Source organism: Lissotriton helveticus, chromosome 3_1 (assembly GCF_964261635.1).
Source record: "Lissotriton helveticus chromosome 3_1, aLisHel1.1, whole genome shotgun sequence".
NCBI lineage: Eukaryota > Metazoa > Chordata > Amphibia > Caudata > Salamandridae > Lissotriton > Lissotriton helveticus.
This window is the reverse complement of record NC_136061.1, coordinates 304,393,774-304,415,020: the sequence shown is the minus strand read 5'-3', so window position 1 is coordinate 304,415,020 and position 21,247 is coordinate 304,393,774. Positions and strand designations below refer to the sequence as shown.

Here is a 21,247-nt window from a genome sequence, read left to right as displayed (position 1 = left end):
ACCTGATTCGTCATCCCGCGGGCCGTACCCCGTGAACAAATCTGCCCGAGAGCAGCGCACGCAAGCAGAGATGCTGTCGAGCAAAGAGTAGGCTGAAGCACTGGGCTGTCACGCAGACTATTTCCTTTCCAGGCGCTCGAGTGATGGAGCAAGTTGGCAAGACAAAATTTTGTGTACCCCTTGTAAAGTCAATGTTCCATAACGTTAATATTTACTAATGGTATGTTGTGTTAAGTTAATCAACCATAGAGTAAGTTGCATACATTTTTACACACGGGAATACTAATTTTGCCTGCATGATGCTATAAAATTAACTAAAAGTGTTGTTATCGTGTTGTGAACTAATGCACAGCTTAAAGATAAGTAAACGCAATATGAATGTGCTTATTGTACACGTTTTGTGCTAAGAAGTGGTTGGATATGTAAGTATAAAGCACATTTATGTAGCTTATTTGCTAGGTAACAACTAATGGGGAAACATTAGTATGGTGGGAGGTAAACAGAAGGTTTTTAATTCTATATTTAACATGAATTTGTGTTTGTTTCTAAGATAGTTCCAAAAGTGGCCTCTGAGGCCTGTAAGAAAATAGCTGCTCGGGTAAACTGTTAGCGAAAGCTGGACAGCGCAGGCGCGCCTAAAGCCTGCAAGTCAGAGTGAACTGCCTGTGCTCGGGTAGGTTCAAGGCTACCATGCCCCGGAAACTTAGAATGGGTGCCAAACGTGGACGATTGAATGTTCTGGTCCTGGGAAAAAGTCCTGAAGTTGCAAGTGAAGAAAGTGACTAGGCCATGGACTGTCCTAAACAAAGCCCCTTTATTGTCCTGCTGAATCATTGTGAACATGATGTTGTAATGGTGAGAAGATGCTCACCCACCCCAAATTGTCCAATCAGAAGCCAAATTGGTAATGTTAGTTACTCTTTAGATAGATTAAGTTAGGAAATTAGTGTATACAAACCCCTGTTTTTGTCTAAAAGTCGTCTCTTTTCCGATTTCCACTCGAACTGCTGCCCTACTGAAGATCGATTCCTGGATGTAAGAGAATTCTAATTTACTCTTTGTTTGTTTTTCAGGATATTAGGATAAGATGAGGGGGTTAGTAGGGATGTTAGGAGAGAATGAATTTGGAACTATCCGTTTTCTTTGCTAAACTTCTAACTGATTTCTAAATAAACGATTTTTCCTGAGCTCTAAATAAATGATCATTTTGAAATAAAGTTTAAGATTTTACTGAATAAAGAATTATTCAATGCCTAAATGTCAGACATATTAAAGTTTTGCTTTTAATAAAATTGGGGAAATGGAATTTTAAAGCTGGTCTTGTGATTTTCCTACGCCTAATTTTCTTTCTAGCAGATCCATTGCTACTATGGTGGTGTGTCTGAATAATTAAATGTTTGAATAAAACCATGGTAAAGCGTAATAAACTGTAAGTGTAAATAATAACTGATTAGATGGGTTTTAGACACTCCACTAAATGTTACAGCATTTCTCCATTGCGATTCACCAAAAGCCCTGAAGCCAAGTGTAAGTGAACAGAGTAAACGTGCAGTGTTATGGGCCCCACTGACGAATAGTAGTGTGTTTAAAGGTTTCAGGGCACTGGTAAGAACTGATTAGAAATGATTTTTGGAGTCCCGCTGTAGCACGAGCACAAGCAACACCTGAAAGTGTTACGTGCGGCATTGGCCTGGGCGCTTCATCACATCAAATTAATGATGCTGGTAAAGATGAAAGGACTTTAATACTGACACTGACCTGGAAGTAAGAGTGCTTCAGGATGTCACCAGGTACATAACTTAACACCAAAAGTCCTAAGCAGTTTGTGATGTTGAAGTTGTCTCTTTTGACTTGTTCTTTCAGATCGCTGCCAGTGTAGAAATTTGCATGTAGACAGACATGAGCATATTCCAAGGTTTATTCAAGATCAATATCCTAAGTGGACCTCCTCTATCAGGACCAAATGCTCTCCAACTCTGAGCCGGTAACTGAACCTAAAGATTCCAAGCACCCTAGTGACAATACATACTAAAGTTCTAGAATACATTTACTACCTAGACTACCACGTGTAGATACGTAGGACTTGAGAATAGAAAGAGTCCTAAACTGCAAGTAGCTTGTAGATATGTTTTAATGTTCAATGTCAAAGAACGTCCTATGGACTAAACATAGTGTGAGATAGTGGATTGTTAGTTGGAGTGGATGGCAGTCCACCACAAGTAATAATGTCAGTACACCTGGTATCTCCAGTAGAGGTGATTAGAGTAGAGGTGATTTAAACCTGACCTCGACCCCTGGTAGCCAGACTTGGTTAATTTAAGAAAATGTGTAAAACATTTATGTATATGTACCAAACCAGTAAAAAAGTGAAAGACCTAACACAATTCAAAATCCTATTCTAATTTAAAACAGAATTAGGAACAAAATGACACCATAAATATCCAATAAGGGGAGCTGAATATAACAGTTTTTCTAGTTTTAAAAGAAAATAGTGCTAAAAAGATTAAACTCCTTCTGCATTCATCTGGTTGCTCTTGACCGGTCCACGGTACGATTTATGGCTGACTGTGACGGACCGTGGGTCGGATACAGAAACCTGGTTGGAAGTTTTACAATTTTTCTGAAATAGAAGCCAAAAATCATCAGCGGGCAAGGCAGCAAGCTGTGGATAAGACTGGATCCACAAGGCCAAATAGCAGTCTGTCGAGGTCCTGCTAAAGCTGATGACTTTTGGAGAGAATGCTCAGAGTGGGAGAAATTCAAAATTTGCACCCAAGGAAGGACATATGCTGGCCTGATACATTTGGTGCCTTCACCCGGTGAAGATTTCGACATTCAGACTCTGACACATTTTTGAAAATCTCTGGTTCCTCAGTGGGTCATGGCTGCAAGTTGTCGCCCAACAGGACGCCACAGGGCCGGTTACCTTCTCTGCAACCTACAGCTGATTCGGATTTGCTGCTGCTGAAGAGCCCTGAGTGGGAGCAACTTTGATATTTGGCCCAACAGAAATGCACCTTCATCATGTTCACTTGGCCGTTTTTTCCCGTTCCTCCGGAGATCTTTGAAACCAAAAGTGTTTATTTCCAATGTTTTTCAGGCTGCTAGGTGGACTCCACTTTGACACAGCCAATGCTGTCAGGACTTTAGGAGCAGAAATTGATGTCAAGACTCACTCTAACAGAAGCCACCAGCAGTGCCCAGAGCAGGTCCAGTTGTAGCTGTCAGCTGGGCTCGAAAGCAAAAGGGGTTTCTTGGTATGCTCCTTTGGCTTAAGAGGAGGCCAGTTAACTGACCATTGGAGTGCATTTCTTTGTCTTGGGTTCAAGTAGGAGCAGGTCCAGCCTTTTCATGTCTCCTCACAGCTCTCGACAAAAGGTGCAGTCCTTCTGTTTCCACAGGTTGTAGGAAAGGGCCCCTTTTTGACACGGTCTCCTAACTTTTTGCCTGGTATCCGATGCAATTTTGACAGAAGTGCACTGTGTTCCTGCTATCCAGGGAGGGTCCGTAAGGGCTGCAGCACGTATTGTGCCAACCTAAGGGACCACTCACCACGCTCCTGCAGACTGCCATTGCTGACTCCTTAAAATGGTGAAGACAAAAATAAAAACGCGACCTGGCACATATCATGTGTGCCATGCCTACAGACACTGCATCCAATATATGTAAGTCGCCCCTACAGCGTGCCTTGCAACCCTAAAGCAGGGTGCATTATATTACTTGTGTGGACCTATTTGCATGAGCAGATATGCCCTGTGATGTCGAAGTCGATTTTTGGGCATTGCAAGTGAACAGGGAAACAATATTAAGTATATGTACTGGGCACTGGTGATGACGACATCCCCAGCTACATGATGACTACACTGAAACCAAAGGGGTTTGGTATCAAACACCTCGTATTAATAAACCCACAATGATTCCAGTGATGTATTTATTAATACATGCACCCAGAGGATACCTTAGCGGTACGACCTGAACCTTACTAGTCCTCTAGTGTGCTGGCTGACTGGTACAGACCAGCCTACCAACACAGATGTGATTCTGACCCCTAGGAGGTGAGAGCCCAGCTCTCCGAGGCCAGGAACAATGACTGCTCTGGCAGGAGGTGTTCATACTTCCTCCAGTCAGATGGTTAGTAAATCAACATATCAAAGCCAGAGGTTTCAAAGCCTCTGCTGCCTTTGATATACAACCTGGCTACCCCTAGACCTGGGAGATGCCACTCACTGCTCTGAGGCCCATTTTCTACCAGGACAGGTGGGAAATTAGTTTTGTGAGGAGGTGTGGAGCACACTCCGGTCAGACAAACCCTAAGTTGAGTTGCCTGGTGTGCTCCACACTAGGAAAATTCTGCCATCTTGGTAACGGTGGAATTAGGAACACTGGGACAGGGTTATGACCACTTCTTACAGAAAGTGGTCATATAGGAGGCGTAGTGAACCTGAGGGTAAGTAGCCCATTGGCTACTACTCTACACTTTCCTAATGCCCCTAGGTGGCCCACTGGCACCAGAACTTTAGATTCACCTGACTAAAGAAGAAGGACACTGAAGAACCGATTAACACGAAAACTGAAGACTGCTTTAGACATTTGCCACCAAACCCTTCCTGCTGCTCCAGACTCGACAGTTGTAAAGACCCGACTTGTTCTGCAGCTTTGCATCCTCCAAAAGCCTCAAGAGTGTTGCTCGTACTTCAACAACCAGCCAGCATCCCCCTTAAAGTGGAGGATCCACTTACCTGCTTCCTGCAGCCACTGACAATGATGTCCGGTTCCAAGAAGCTGCTGACCACTGGGTCCACCGACATAGTATCCGCCAAAGGCGAGGTCAGTATACTTGGAGGTCAGATCCATCTCCTTGCCAAGTTTAAAGATGCCAGGACCCTTACGAGCCTCCCTGCACCAACGCCCGGGGTACCAAACCCATTGCCATGACTGTTTGTTTAGAGTCCAGTCAGGGCCCCCAGCAATCCGAAGACAAACATGCTGACAAGGACCGTCTAATCCACAGAGACCAGAATAGAGTGTGGCCCAGTTGTCTTGTTTTGTCCCCCTTTGCAGGTGAAGACCGAGAACCGTGACCTCTAACAACGCAGAAGGTCTAGTCGACCAAAACCCTTTGCACCTGAGCTTCCTTGCCCACATACATGAACAGCGTCTGCTACCATTTGCTCCGAGGTCCCTCATGAACTGAGCCCCCCGGTGGGAACTCCCAAGCTTGTCCCAGAGTCCCGCTTTGCAGCCTATTCCTAGGTGGTCCCTCTCTTTTCCAATGGTGTAGCGCATAAGGCTACCAACCCGTCTTGGACCTCTTCACCCGGACACCCCATGGCAGGTAAAACCAAACTACCAGGGGAACTTGGGGCCTTGGGATCCCTAACACCTCACGACCTAAAGGGGACCTATAAAATCTTATTGCAAATTCCTGAATGAAGTGAATGTCTCCATAGGAAAGCATTACCAGGTAAAAATGCACTGTTTGCTAACATTGCTAAAAACTATGTGTTGTCTAAACTTTTCTAAATTTCTAAATTTGTGTGTATCTCCTTCTTGAGTGTGTGTATCATTTACTGACTCTGTGTATGCAACAAATGCCTACTTCTCCCCTTTGATAAGCCTAAGGCTGCTCGACTGCACTACCACAAATAGAGCAGCTTGGGATTGTTAAAGCAAGCTCCTGTCCACCTATAAGGGATATCTGGACTCTTTACACAGCATACCTATTTTGGTATACTATAGAAGAGCCAACTTCCGACACAGGTCCAGTAGTATTTTGAAGAGGGTGCCACATTTATGTCTGGCACTAGCTTGTCAAATGGAGTGACTCCTGGCCCCTCCGCAACCAATAGGGAAATGTTTCCATCCTATGTTTGCAATGGTTTCTGGCTGCCCTACTGCAAATAATCCCACAGTGAACTTCCTTAAATCCAAGATGGTGAGATCCTTCTCCCAGTGTTTAGGCATTATGTGATCACCCTCCTAGGTCTGGCCAAGAGACTGAGCGTCCCCTCTTCTGTGGTCAATTCAAACCAGTTCTGGGGCATCTCCTCTGCAATAGGGATTGGTGCCTGCATTTCTAAGGGAACAAAGAATGGTTCTGGCCAGGCGCCTGCTAACATTTGCATGTGTCAGATTAGGCCTCTTTGAAGTTATTCTAGTTTATGGGCACAGCCCAGAAGGTCATCCTGCCAGACAAAAGTAACACTCAAGCCTTTGTCTTGATTTAGGAGCAGTTTTCCAACTTCATTAAGAGAGCTATCTGAAAGATACACATTAGTGATAGATTCCTTACCTTAGAACATTCCCCAGGCGTCAGACTGGATCCGGAAAGTTTTCTGCTTAGCAGTACCCCTGCGCGCCGGTAGGTGGCGTCATGCGGCTCTGCGTCCTTCTCTGGCGTCGTACATGCCGGAATGATGTCACGGAGACTACTTAGGCGCCACCCAGGAGCATAGCCAATTTTGTCATGTTTTAGGGATTAGAGCACCTGCACTGAGGTTTAATTAGAAGACTCCAATGCACAAACTAAATTCAACCACAAAATCAGGGGAGGTTGAGGTTAAGGCTAGGTTTACCCTCCTTACTGTATATAGTTTCACAAAATTCGAGTAGATAGAGGGAAAAAAACTAACCTATGGGGGAACTCATTAAGGTCCGGTTTCTCCCTGGTATTAACCCCTGATGATTTTAACCATACCAGCTAGGGGCGGGAATAAAATAGTAGCTCACTAGTTAGCTATTTTTAAGACTCATCTTGCTTCCAGTCCACATCACTGCACCTCACATAGTTCATAACTAGCTGCCATCGGCAACCCCAGTACACTGCCTATCCCTGCTGATGAGGGGTAATACCCCGAAACACGTGTCCAGGGATGGCGAAGACAGCGAAGATAGCAGAAGATCGAAAGATGATGCATCGCAAACTCTTTACTACATTGACCAGAGTCCTTAGGGGCAACACCGCCGGTGTGTGAGTAGTGTGCAACCCCACCCCCATTTGTAACTTTAAAGCTCCCTTGAGCAGCGGGCTGACGAGCCTGGGATCCCGCACCTACGCGCCTGAGTGGTACTATACCTGGCAGATATTGGCAGCCATCGGCAACCCCAGTACACGGCCTATCCCTGCTGATGAGGGGTAATACCCCGAAACACGTGTCCAGGGATGGCGAAGACAGCGAAGATAGCAGAAGATCGAAAGATGATGCATCGCGAACACTTTACTACATTGACCAGAGTCCTTAGGGGCAACACCGCCGGTGTGTGAGTAGTGTGCGACCCCACCCCCATTTATAGTTCATAACTAAGTGCTCCTACATAGTTCACAAGTTGCAGCACGCCTCAATCAGTAGACGGTTGAGAGGAACCCCAATAATGAGGCATGGCACCTAGGGGAAACCCTGGTGGGTAACGGGTCTCTAGAAAAAGAGTTTGTTTCTGGTAAGGTGATTACAACAAACTTTCGTTGAATCCTATTTCCCCCAGAGGTTGGTTTTGTTTCGATATACTTGAATTTTGTGAAACCACATACTAAATTCAACAAAAAATTGGCATTTCAAGCCACTTCAAGTAGATGCGTTGTTTAATAAGTAACCATTTAAGGTCTCTGTGAGCTTCTGGAAATGTATCATACTTGTGCAAATTCCATGCTACTCTTATTGTGAAATTCTGTTTTCTCAGAAGCACTGCCAGAACAGAAACCGGTAATCTCAGTCAGTGAAGTCTCCTCCGTTAAGGCGGAGCAGCGCAGCCCCACTAAGCAGACCAACAAGGAAAAAATAGAATGATAATAACTCATTGTTAGTATCATTTTATTTTCTGTCATTGCTCAGCTTGGTAGGGGCGGGGCAGGGCTGCTCTGCTCATAGGGCAGGGCAGGGGTGGTTTGTCCACTCCAAGTGCGCAAGGCGCTTTGGCCGGCCGTCTGGCGACAGCCAAAACTTCATGCGCACTGTGCGTGTTCTGCACCAGGCTGCATTACAGCCTGGGTGCAGAACATGCCCAGCTTCCCATTCCCTGGCTGAGCACCGAACCACAGCGCTCAGACCAATCACAACACTGTATTGCAGCGTTGTGACTGGCCATGGGGAACCTGGGAGCTGGGTGCTTCCTGCCCTAGAAGCGGGCGAAGAGGAACGAGATGTGGTGGCAGTGGCAACAGGTAAATGTTTAAAAAAAAAAAAAATCCATTGCCCCCCGTTAACCTGCCTCCCCGCTGCCGTTAAATACTAGCCGCCACTATTATATTTAGTTGCAGTAGTCCATTATAGACAGTATATATGTGGCCACTATAAGTATACAGGGATGTGCTAATCCTTTGGAAGAAAGAGCAGGATTTTCCTAGGCAGTCAGAGCACTGTGAATTAGATGAAAGCAACTGAGCACACTTGTTCTGACAGAGTGAGTTTCTGATTGATGAGTGGTCCCATGGACTTGACCCTGTTCACAGGATCGAAGTGAGAGAGTGGAGTTTCCATTCTGGTTGGACAGAGTGAAGAGTCCCCACCTTCAGTGTTGTTCCCCAACAATAAAAGATTAGCCTTGTGTACATTCATCACAATAGTTATGACTTAATCCACTTCTGGACCCCAGTAAGACAGTGATTGAGATTAAACGCTTCACAGGGAGCCTTCTTATCCAGTTTATTAGTTTGGTTTCATCCGCACAGGAAGTTATCCTGCAGCTCTATAGTGTATGATTGTATGACAGGCAAACTGCAGCATTTCTGCCTGGATCCTTCTTGGCGATGGGTGGTCAGGTCGGTTTTATGTCCCGGAAGGCAAGGATGTTGCCCTCTTTTTTTTCAGATGGTATCAATGAATGCCAGAAATAAATATACAATGTATTCCATAAAGTATTTTTATAGTGAAACATTCCAAGAGGTACTACTATCAACTGAGTATTACAATAAATACGTTGGTCACCTTCGTAACTTTACTTCTCTTCATGGGACACTTCATTACCCAATTTTTAATAACACTTCCTGACTGGTGTGCTCACCCCTTCTAGCGCTACCTCCCCTTGAGGTTCCGGCCGATTTTGGGGCTGTTTAGACCGGGGGCTCGGGCAGAGCTAGTGCGGCCGCCATCTTGGGCAGGGTTTCCTCCCTTGAAGCGAGAGGAGAAAAGTATAAAAATAGCAGAAGGACCACTTTCGTGAGAACACTGCATTGGATGCCTGAGGCTTGAGCCGGGCAGACACTTTTATTGCACTCTTAGCCTGTTATTTTAAATTACGTTTTCTGTGTTGCACTGCCCTTTGTGTCCTCTCCCCCCTGCACTAAGCGCGTTGATTTTCGCGACGCTGGCGTCTTTGCCGATTTTCGGGTAAAGACCCAATTTTTAATAACACTTCCTGACTGGTGTGCTCACCCCTTCTAGCGCTACCTCCCCTTGAGGGTCCGGCCGATTTTGGGGCTGTTTAGACCGGGGGCTCGGGCAGAGCTAGTGCGGCCGCCATCTTGGGCAGGGTTTCCTCCCTTGAAGCGAGAGGAGAAAAGTATAAAAATAGCAGAAGGACCACTTTCGTGAGAACACTGCATTGGATGCCTGAGGCTTGAGCCGGGCAGACACTTTTATTGCACTCTTAGCCTGTTATTTTAAATTACGTTTTCTGTGTTGCACTGCCCTTTGTGTCCTCTCCCCCCTGCACTAAGTGCGCTGATTTTCGCGACGCTGGCGTCTTTGCCGATTTTCGGGTAAAGACCCAATTTTTAATAACACTTCCTGACTGGTGTGCTCACCCCTTCTAGCGCTACCTCCCCTTGAGGGCCCGGCCGATTTTGGGGCTGTTTAGACCGGGGGCTCGGGCAGAGCTAGTGCGGCCGCCATCTTGGGCAGGGTTTCCTCCCTTGAAGCGAGAGGAGAAAAGTATTAAAATAAACGGCTATGACTCCGCGCAGCGGACGCGTTCAGTGGATGCGCCGTATTCGCGCCGGAGTCAAGCCAGAGTCCAGCCCGTCTGCGCCCGTCCGCGACAGACCGGGGCACGGGGCGACTCCTCTAAGTCCTCTGATTCCATTTGATGTCCCGGAACCGGTAAGGCACCTTGCTCAATACACAAAACAGGAGCTTCTCGTGATACGGTCCAAATCTGCCACTGGCTGTGATCATAACTACCCAGCCAAAAGTCTCCCTATCAAATGTGACTTTTGTAACCACACTTTTTCATCACCTAAAAGCGAGGGGCTTCCCTTAGCAAAATCCAACATGCTACTACTCAACTGTAGGTCGATGAAAAAACATAAATTAGAAATTTACGATCTAGTTACCAGCAGTAAGCCCGAAGTGCTATTTCTAACTGAGACGTGGTTGGATGAGGAGTCTGCCCCAGAAGTATTGGAAGCTATCCCCCCTGGCTACAGTCTACTACGTCTAGACAGACACAAACAAAGAGGGGGAGGGATCGCCCTCATTCATAAAACAGAGTTAGAATGCACTCTAATAAAAGCCGATATTTTACATAGCGAAAGCGGCTTATTTTCCATCAAATTTGGACCGAGAAATATTATTTTCGGCCTGTTGATATATCGTCCTCCTGGAGTAGCTGGACAATTCGAAAGTCATCTTCTTGATTACATCACGCAACCAGCCCTCCGTTATAAAAAGTTTATAATTTTAGGTGACTTAAACCTCCATTTTGAGGATAGGGAGTGCAAAGAGGCACAGGAGGTAGCCACGGCATTGGCGTAGCTGGGACTGAATCTTCAATCTACTGCCCCATCACACCAACATGGCCATCTCTTGGACCCCATCTTTGCCAACTGGGAAGGCATTACTACCTTCCCTTCGGTAAAAATAATCTGGTCTGACCACTTTATCATTCCGTTCCTGGTAGTTAATACACTCACAGAAAATATAATTCTTAAGCCCTCATCCCATAAACGTAGAAATTGGAAGAAGTTCGATCAAGTAGCTTTTAGACTTGCTCTCCAAAAAAATCCTCCGTTGCATTGTAACTCTCTTCAAGAAACTTACGAAAGTTATGAAGAGTGGCTCTCTAATGCCCTGGATGAGATAGCCCCATGGACATCTAAGCCCCCCGCTAGGCAGTCTAAAACCGCTCCATGGTTTTCTGAAAAATTAAAACAAGCCAAAGCCAGATGTAAAACTCTAGAGCGTAACTGGAGAAAACATTACAATCTCGAGGATAAAATGCTATATAAGACTGAACTCCATAAATTAGTGAGATCGGAAAAAAGATTCCATCTCAAAAATAGAATAGACTCAGCTGATAATCCTACCAAAGAACTGTTTTCAATCTATAGGGAACTCACCATTCCTACTAGATTAGAAGCCCAGGACACGTATTCGAAAGAACTATGACTCCATTGCTGACTTTTTTGTTAATAAAATTGACAAAATCCATGACACCTTCACAAAAGATGAGTCCAGTTCTAACGAATCGGCTGAAGCCAATAACAGCAACACGGGGACCCCTGATCTCACGTGTTTCATCACTCCTGAGAAACAAGAGCTTCTCAGCATTGTAAACAGCATACAATCCGGCTCTCCGAGTGATGTATGCCCACCGATTCGCTGCAGAGGAGTCATGGAATCCACTGTTATTGACTACATCAGTCGTATCGTATCACTGTCCTTCGAGGAATGTAAGGTACTAGATGCCTGGAAAACAGCCCAAGAAATCCCCCTTAAAAAAAAGGCTAACATCCACATCTCCCAATTCCAGAATCTTCGCCCCATATCCCTCCTCCCTTTTTGTGCCAAGATTGTGGAAAAAGTAGTGAATAAGCAGCTCATGAGTCATCTAAAAGATCATTCGCTCCTACACCCCACTCAATCAGGGTTTAGAGCCGGATACTCTACTGAGTCAGCCCTACTTTTTTCCACTGAGAGTCTTAGGCGCATAGTGGATGGAGGAGAAACAGCAGCGTTGGTACTATTAGATCTCAGTGCAGCCTTTGACACCGTGCTGCACTCAACGCTGCTGTCTCGGCTATCTGGAATGGGAGTCAAGGGGTCGGCCCTTGCGTGGCTGGAGTCTTTCTTGGCCAACAGAAACTTTCAGTTGCACTGCCCCCCCTTTAAGTCTTCTCCCAGAAAAGCAAGCCATGGGGTTCCTCAGGGCTCCAGTCTGAGCCCCACCTTGTTTAATATCTATATGGAACCCCTGGCTCGCATAGTGGAGACTTATGGGGTGGGCATTGTCAGCTACGCTGACGACACCCAATTGGTGTTCAAACTTACGCCCGACCACAGAGAAGACGCCACCAATTTCTCCAACTGCCTCTCCTCCGTGGCAGCTTGGATGAATACCAACTGTCTTCGCCTTAATGGCGACAAAACTGAGTTATTGGTGGTAGGCAAATCTTCTTCCGCTTGGTCCCACATGTGGTGGCCTGCGGAATTGGGCAGCCTGCCCTACCCTGTGGCATCGGTGCGGAACCTGGGCATTACATTGGATTCTAAGTTGTCTTATAATCTTCATGTGAACAAGGTTGCAGCAAGATGCTTCAGCATATTGAGAGTCCTTCGAAAGGTACTAGACCTTCTCCCCTTGGACTCAAGAAAGACCATAGTCCATGCCCTAGTCACTCCCCATCTGGACTATGGGAACGCCTTGCTACTGGGGTTGAGTAAAAAGGGTACTTACCAACTCCAGTCCGCTCAAAATGCCGCAGCGCGCCTTGTGCTTAAGCTCCCTCGAAGAGCCTCAGGGAGACTGGCCTTGTCCAGACTCCATTGGCTCCCCATCAAGGAGCGAATTAAATTCAAGGCCCTATGCTTTGCCCATCGCATAGCCCACGGCACCGGCCCAGGATATCTGCAAGGTTTACTCACCATACATCGCCCTACCAGGAACCTTAGATCTGCTGGTACGATGGTGTTAAACATCCCTAAGATAACTAGAGCGAAGATGGGTGGCTCCTCTTTCAGATACTTGGCTGCCAAGGGCTGGAATTAACTCCCTCTTGAGATGCGGATGGAACCCTCTGAAATGAGATTTCGAGGAAAATTAAAAACCCTCCTCTTTCCTCGCATCTGATTTTTCCATTTCCCCTTCCTTTTCCGTTTCTTCTGTGTTCATTCCTCTTAGCTTCTTTGCGGTTTTCAGCACGGGGACACTCTGTTCCTGAGTAACCAGGCGCTTTATAAATGGCTTCTATTCTATTCTATTAATATTCATAAACACTAAAATATCTTTGTCCAGGATTCTGTAAAGAATTTCTATAAAGAGAAGTCGTGTTCTCAAAAATTGTGCAGTTTTAACCTTTTGTAATCCGTTCAAACAGAAAGCACAAATAAGAATGTTGATTAGATTTACAAAAGACTCACTAAAGAGAAATCTGACATTCATTTAAGATTATCCCCAATCACACAATGACTACACTTTAAATGCCACCTGCATTGTTAGTTAACCTCAATTTGGCTTTTCCTTTCTATTGAGAAGAGATCCTTTAACACAGCAGTTTTCGCCTTTTTGTTTTAATACATTTTAAATTTTGAGCACTTTTTGGTTTGACCTGGGCGTTTAACCAATGGAGTTCATGATGGCTCTGGCATTTGGTCTAGGGAGCTGTTCCATGCGGTGAGATGTTGGTTGTTGGAGTCTTCAGTTGGACTGAGTCTGAGACTGAGGAGGTTGGTGGGTTGGGGCTCAAAGTTCCTGTAGAAGGTAGATATCTTGTTGTGAAAGTAATTTGCTAGAGTGTTGCTTAGTTTCTGTGGAAGGAGAATCGTTTTCTTGGTGGCTGTTGGGCAGGAGAACTGGTAGAGAGTTCCTTGGTATATCTAAGGGTGTCCTTTTTCTCATCTTTGTGTCGTTGGTGGTATTGAGGGCTGACTTGAAGGTGGCTCAGTCTGTAGCATCTATATTGATGCACTATCTTCTCTGCAGTTTGCAGCTGCATTTCAATGTCCTATGTTCTGCTGTGTACTAGCTGGCTTCTTGGGTGGGTCGGTGGGGTTTGGCTGGTTCTGGGCAACCAGGTCAGCGGCGTTGGTGATCCAGGTGTTGAAGTTCTGGTTGTTCCAGGTTGGTTGCTTAGGCGGGCTAGGAGATTTTGAGGGCGTCTGTCCATTGGGTCTGTGCAACTTTGCTCCTGCTGCAGAGGGAAGTGTTTGGGTGGGCTTGGGGCCGGTACGCAGTGGTCCTGGAGTGATGTAGTGGATGAGGGGAGTGGTCGGTCCAAGTGAGTTCAGTGGCATGGCTGTATTTTACTGTGTTGCTGGACGTGAATCTAGGGTCCAGTGTGTGTCCACTGTGTATGGGTTCTGTAATCAGCTCGGTGAGGGCGATGTTGTCCATTTGTTTCAGGAGGTTGGCGGACTTGGGGGCAGATTTATGTTAACTGGCGCATCCCCAGGGATGCGCCAGTTAACATGCGCCACAGTGCGCCACAGCTCCGCCACCCATGGTGCGCCGCATTTATGATGCGGCGCACCATGGGGCAAAAACGGCACAGATGCGTGACGCATCTGTGCCGTAAAGGTGACGCATTGCTGGAGTTGCGTCGCAAGCGCGACGCAGCTCCAGCAAGGCTCGGGGGTGCCCCATCTCCACAATGCTGCGTCAAGACCTACGCCTGCTTCAAGCAGGCGCAGGCTTTTGACGCAGCATTGGCCTGAAAGTGACTGAGTGAAATCTTATAGATTTCACTCAGCCACTTTTGCGAGGCGCACCTGCCCCGGAACGCCCACCCTGCGCCGGAACGCCCACAAGCGGCGCAGGGCTTTACAACGTGACGCATCTGCCTAGATGCGTCACTTTGTAAATCGTTCGTAGGGATGCGCCACGTTTACGCCGCCTTGCGTGACGCAACAGCGGCGTAAACGTGGCGCAAGTGCCTCATAAATCTGCCCCTTAGTGTCTTTGGGGACTCTCAGGAGGAATTTAGGTCTCCGAGGAAAATGTAGTGCTTGGACTCTATGGCGAGTGGGCGATGCACTCTGTGATGATGTTGCAGAGGCCGGTGTGTGGTCCTGGGTGTCTGTAGGTGAGGGTGCCTTTGATTGTTTAGTGATCGCTAGGGGGTTACTGTTCCTGATGGGAGAGAGACAGACAGCAGCCTAGTTTGGTTGCTGAAAAAGATTTGTGCGTGGAATCGGCTCTACACTAGATAACAAAGAAGGTGGGGGAATTTCTCCTTTTGGAAGAAGCGCCCTCACTCACCCATATGGGTGTCCTGCTTCATCATCGGGCGTGTGCTCCTAGTGGGGGTGGCGCTGCTGTCCCCCACGGACCCCGCGAGAGGGCTCTTTGTCGGAGATCTTTTTAGGAGTGACACTGCAGTTGTACATGTTGGTGTGTGAGCCTAAAAGCTGTGTGAGTGAGTTAAAATTACCCCCGCGGTACCCAGAAACCGACTTTTATTCGGGATAAGGAGAACCTCTTTCAAATAAATATTGTAGAGGAGTATTATCTTGCTGCTCTCTTATCCGTGAGTGTGGGTGCAGGTAAGAGTGAGATGCAGGCCTGTGGAGAAATTCCCCCACCTTCATCGGTATCCAACCTTTAGTGTAAACCAGATTCTACTCACGAGTCGTTTTCAGCAACTAGACTAGGCTGCTGTCTGCATCACTCCGTTAGGAACAGTAACCCCCCAGTGATTACTACTTGATTCTTTGGGAGCATTGGTACTGGACCTCTCCTTTCTAATTGGCTCCCGGTCCCCCCTTCTACATTGTATTGTGCCTTTGATGGTTGTCTTGTCATCGGTGTGGAGTTAGAAGTTAGGTGTTCCATGATCGTTGTGGTGACTTCTTCGGTGGTGGTGCTTACGTAGTTAGCGGGGACTGTTAAGATAGATCCAGTATTTGTTGTAAGACTGGAGATTCATCATATTGAGAGAATGTGCAGTGGATTGCATTGGTTCAAATGCGCTTGAATTGCTGGAAGATATTGGACACATATTGACTGCTTAAATGAGTATAGCTTGCATTAATGCGAATCCATTAAACATATCCAATATTTGATATTTTGGTAACATACGGAGCTGCACATGGGTTGAGCGACATCCTTGGGAGGTGGTCGGGCATGGCCAGGGTGTATTATACCTAGATGGAAAGAAGATAGACATATGAACGGAGTCGAGGGTGTGGTCTGGAACCAGGTGAATTGGGGCAGCAGAAACACCCGTCAGTGATGGTAGGAAAAAAATGAATCTTTCATTTTTCGAAAGCAGAGGGAACAGACGACGTAAAATGAGGTGAGTGAACAATATATGAGCATAGAAAGTGGAATTTCTAACCCTGTGTGGTCTATAAAAGCATTGGGTTGTGGGAGCTTTCATGCCCAAAAAATGCAAAGACATTATAGTTTTGATTACTTGCCACAGACTTCTTTCTGGTGGGTCCTGGGAGTACAGTGATTTAGATATATCCTTTATAACTGTACAACCATGTGTTGCGATATCTGCTCCATCCACCTGCCTCCTTGAATGAGCTTAAAGTTTGAATTGCATTATGTTTCTTGCTATTTACTTGTTTCCCAGCATACTGACTGTGTCTTCCATGTCCTAGAACAAATCGACTGTGGGTTTTTCCCTCAGTCCGTTTGTTAGTTAATTCAGATTTAGATAAAGACCTCCACAGTACACACTGCGATACCTGTGGAAATGGATATTAACAAACCTACAAACCGAGAAGTCTACTTAGGTCATAAATTCAAAACAGACTCTCACTGAGCAAAGTTTAGAAATATTTTGGAGGTGCAACACTCCCCATTCAAGGCCACCATATGGAACTCCCTTTTCTTGACCTTCTGCTGTGAGACTGTCTTTGGCAAGTACTTTGAAGTACTAAATACCTAACATGTCTATCAAGTGACACCATTTGGAATCTGCTTGATAAGCTCAAGACTCGAGGCCGTTCTTGAAGAGAAGCATGCTGAAATGGGCAGGCAGCTCTTGCTCCGCATAGGTATAGAAAATACAGATTTTAAATAACCCTGGGCAAAGCACTACGCTACGCTCGCGGAGTTTGCGAAGTTTTCGCAACTTCGCACTACGCGAGCTGCACGTAGCACAGTGCGAACATGCGTAGTGCAGCGTAGCGTAGTGCAGCGGTCATTTTTGCTTGTTCGCGGTCCTGAACGTCATGTTCGCGACCGCGAGCAAGCAAAATGACATCCCGGCGAGATTCTCAACGCGAGGAGGTCAGGTTTCTCATTGTGAGTGGTTGCGCATGCTCGCGACCGCTCTCAATGAGAAACTACCTGTTCGCGTTGAGAAATCTGCCGCTCGAGTAATAATCTACTCGAGCAGCAGAAAAATACAGCTCGCACTGTGCAAGATGCCGTTTTCAATGTTTGCACAGTGCCGGATGCTTGTCCGCACTGTGGAATCATTGAAAACGCATCTTGCACAGTGCGAACATGCTACTACGCAGCTCGCGTAGTGCTACGTGAAGTTCGCGTAGTGCGAAGTGCACTTCGCGTAGCTTCGCGTAGCGCTACTTCGCGAACTACGCCCACCCTTAATTTTAAATAGAAAAAGATCTTCATGCATTGCAGTGCATGGCCAAATTGACAGTTTTAGCTAGCAATATACCCTCAGTGTCTGACTTGCGAATTGTGTATCCATGTGGCTTATTGTCATTGAAATTGTTAAAGCCTGTTCATTTAATTTAACAAACTTGTACATTCTACGAATTTTTGTCTTTTTGTTCACCTCTGTTTACCCTTTTGGATGAAAGTATGAGACTACAGTGGTGTAACCGAGTTAAGGACTGGAAAGTGAGCTGAGCTGTACTGTCCTCGCTGTGGTCTCCATTGTAATTTTCCAAATTCGTGAACAGCTGTAACTAATACTGTTTCATCCGTTCTCTGAAAATCTTTTATTTTTCAATGTCTTGCGAGATATAAAAACTATACCAGAGTTCAGTGCTTCCACTACCAGTGACGCATTCTCACTTGTCTTTAAATCGTATTCTTCTGCACCTTGATGCAAAGTCAGAGGGGAAAAGGGTTTCTAGTTCAAAATATCATTGATGGCAAGTCACTGGCCCTGGAGGTCCAATTGTATCTAAATGCCTGGTATTCATGTGTACTATTTAGACCCCTGAAAATTTCCATTTCACTGATGTAAGCACGAAGAAATACAGTAAATGATGAACAATTGATGATTCCAGAAGAATGAAAATGCACATCCATACCATTAACCCAAAGATGTTTAGCTTTTCGTCATTACTACCTAAAATACAGTTCCGCAACTTTTCTTCATGTGTTTTCCTCTTGAATTTCTTTATTTTACGTTATTCTACTTCAATCGTCTAACTTTAAAGTCATCGTCCATGCAGAGCAGTCCTGGGAATGGTAACATCAGAACTCTTAATGTGCACCGTCGGGTCCTACCAGGTCTGGTCTGATATATCTTGAACTAGAAGAGAAAGGGCCTGATAGCAGCTGAACGAGCGAATCTTCTTTTGCCCTAGAGAACATCAGGAAATATGTTCTGTACACGGTATTGAATTATTCTCCACACTGCTGTTTTTCCTTCAGTAGGTTAGCGCTTTATAACTCATTCAGTATGACTGCAGCTTGGTAAGGAGTATGTGAGTGATGTTCACGAAATGATGGAACACTGATTGAACATATTTCAAATATGTGTTCGTGTGGTGTCTTCTGTCTGTTATGTTGCTGAAAATCAACAAAAACCTTTTTTTTTTTTTTTTTTTAAACATAGGAACGTAATCCGTACAAGAGTGTAGGACTGTTATGTGGCCAACCTGTCATTTAGGGCCCAGTGGGGTTCCAAGCTAAAGTGAATGGACATTGAACTAGGAGGTGTTGCGTGCAGTGTATATGACAGAATAGCCGAGCGACAGAGCGGCTCTGCGCCTAGTTCGTTGTATCCCTGCTTGGATGCTCCTGTGTTAGGATAAATGTTAGTGTGAATCTGGCAATTCGAGATATTCTTTTTGTGCCTGAAGGTATTGCCAGGGAGGCCTGCCTGTAAGAAAGGCATAAGCCCTAGACTCTTACATAATAGCCTCATTGTTGGGGGTGTGATGGAGTGGAGATGTTCCAGCTTGATTATCCAAACCTGTATGAGTGTCATACACCAAATGATTAAACAGTGATGGAACACACAACAAATAGAGAATTGTTGAGGCAGCTATGGTGTGTCGTGGTACCTGAAATGCAGTAAAATACTTATTTTCTTTGTTTGTAAAAAAGCGAAAGAATGGGAATATATGTATGCCTGGCACCTCAGATCCTTTATGTTTTCATTAGGCTGACGGACAATTGGAGCGGGCCCTTCTAGCACCCTTCAGCTCGACATATGAGCACAAAGCTCAGCCGAGCAACAGACTGGCAGGTTTCTCAAGGTGAACCTGTCAGCATGACACCAGCCCCAGAGGCAGAGGCGTGCTGACTGGAACCCTGACCTACGTGCATTCGGAAGAGAAGTGCGCAGCAAAGGTCAGCTTACCATTAGGGCTACCACCAGTGGGTGCGAGGATGACTAGGTTACTGTAGCTGGGGTGAGTGCCGCCATCTCGACATCTGCCATTCAATGGTGCCTGGTGGAAAGCTCACGGGCAGCCGCCACACTGGATCATAGACCTGGTCCTGCCTCACCATCTACTGTTGCTGCGCCCTGCCCCCGGATGAGGAGTGCAGATACACCCTGGGACTCCGACCGGAAGTGAAACCAGTGCTCCTCTCTGGATGAGAGAAGTCATTGCTGGTCATATGGTACCTCAGAATAGGCGTGTCGGAGGGCGAGCCAGATTATGTGTGTGCAGGAGAGAACGCTTGTTAGTGTTTGCCGTCCAGATGGATATGCCTTGGGTGAGTTAGTATACTATGTTATTCAGTTTGTTTGTCTATTGGTAATAGAACAGAACCTGAGGCGCGCCTATGTAGTGAATGAGTTCCAAATGTATAAAGACCCTTAGCACGGCATATGGCCTTGGATGTATTTGGCTTTATTTGATCTCCTTGATAGTTCCTGGTCAAAGACATGCAGATGAAGGCTCTAGCTCCTTCTTTGAACGCAGGGACAAACTTGGGCCACCCATCCCCTCAGACCGACATATTTCTAGCCTAGAATGCACACTGTCCTCCTTCCTCGTCCAGGGCCCCCTGGAGGACTGAACTCGGATACTGTGCGTGTTCTGGCACCGAACCAGCTGACCCTTTAACAAGTGGCTGGGGGAGGGCTGAGACAAAACTTGTTACTGAAAAGGACTCCAGAGGTTTCCTCTAGCTGGCATCAGTGTGAGCAGTGTGGACAAGGCCAGTCCTTCGTGCCCGGATACTGAGCCCAATTCTCAGCAAGATTGATGCATGTGGTGGTTGTCAAGAGCGCTTTTGGGCTGGGGCCTCCGCTTCTCACAGCTCAATGGAGTTGTTTTCTGCAAAAAGCCGCAGAAATGTTTAACCACCGATTTCTTCTCGTTTCAGAGCACAAGGAAGCCATGGATACCTTTTCCCTTGACAGCATCCTTGCCCATATTTATTATTTTCGTTGTCATGACTACGTGGAGCTGCTGGCACAAGTCCACCTCCTCCCAGACTTCCTGTCGCAGCACTCAAAGGTATGGCTCACTCTGAAAGCTGAAGGTGACCTCGGCTCTTGGGAAGGGAGGGAGGTGACACTGTTACTGTTTCTAATATTTGTCTACTGCCGAAACGTCTTCCTTTTTCAGAAGATTAAAAAAGGCAGCATTTCTTAATATACGCACAACCCATTGCCCATTGTTTGTCTTTGCACTTTAAGACTCCAGTCAAGAGTTGGCACCCCAAAATATAACCACAAGCAGGAGCCGTAGGTATAATGATATTAATCCAAAATAGTAGTTTTCGTAGTGCTCTAAGGAAGAAGTGTTCTTGTTTTGCAACTCACCAGTAGTTACTTTATCTTGCTGAATTGTCCCTTTCTGGGATTCGGGAATAAGGGGTTTCAGAGGTCCACGCAGGAAAAAAACAGTTTGCCTTTTTCGGATTGGGAATACGAGACCATGCGAGAAGGACTGAGAGAAAAGATGAAATAGAAGACAAAAGGGAGAGGGAACATGAAGGAAGAACAATGTGAGGATATAAGTAAATATTTGAGTGAAAGAATGGGGAAGTGGGGAAGAATTAAGGAGAAAACACAATGGCCGAGATAAGAGGAAGATAGTGAATAGAGGTAAAAGAACAAGGGAAGATAGTTTCAGAAGAGAGGGGACAAAAAAGGGCCAGTACTGAAGACTGGTAGGAAGATAAGGAAAATGAGAAAGGAAAGTGCAAGAAGACAGACGAGTAAAATGTAAAGAAAGAAAGAAGGAAGGAAAGAGCACAG

At 46.0% G+C, this 21,247-nt stretch overlaps 1 protein-coding gene across 2 annotated transcripts in view; it reads left to right on the top strand.

Moving 5' to 3' along the window:
• Positions 1-21,247, top strand: part of RAD51C (RAD51 paralog C) — a 581,015-nt gene that overhangs the window by 140,873 nt on the left and 418,895 nt on the right. For both annotated transcript variants that reach the window (XM_078679855.1, XM_078679854.1), the window contains exon 4: positions 20,368-20,501. In XM_078679855.1, the coding sequence (XP_078535981.1) occupies positions 20,368-20,501 (134 nt within the window). The remainder of the gene's footprint in view (positions 1-20,367; positions 20,502-21,247) is intronic.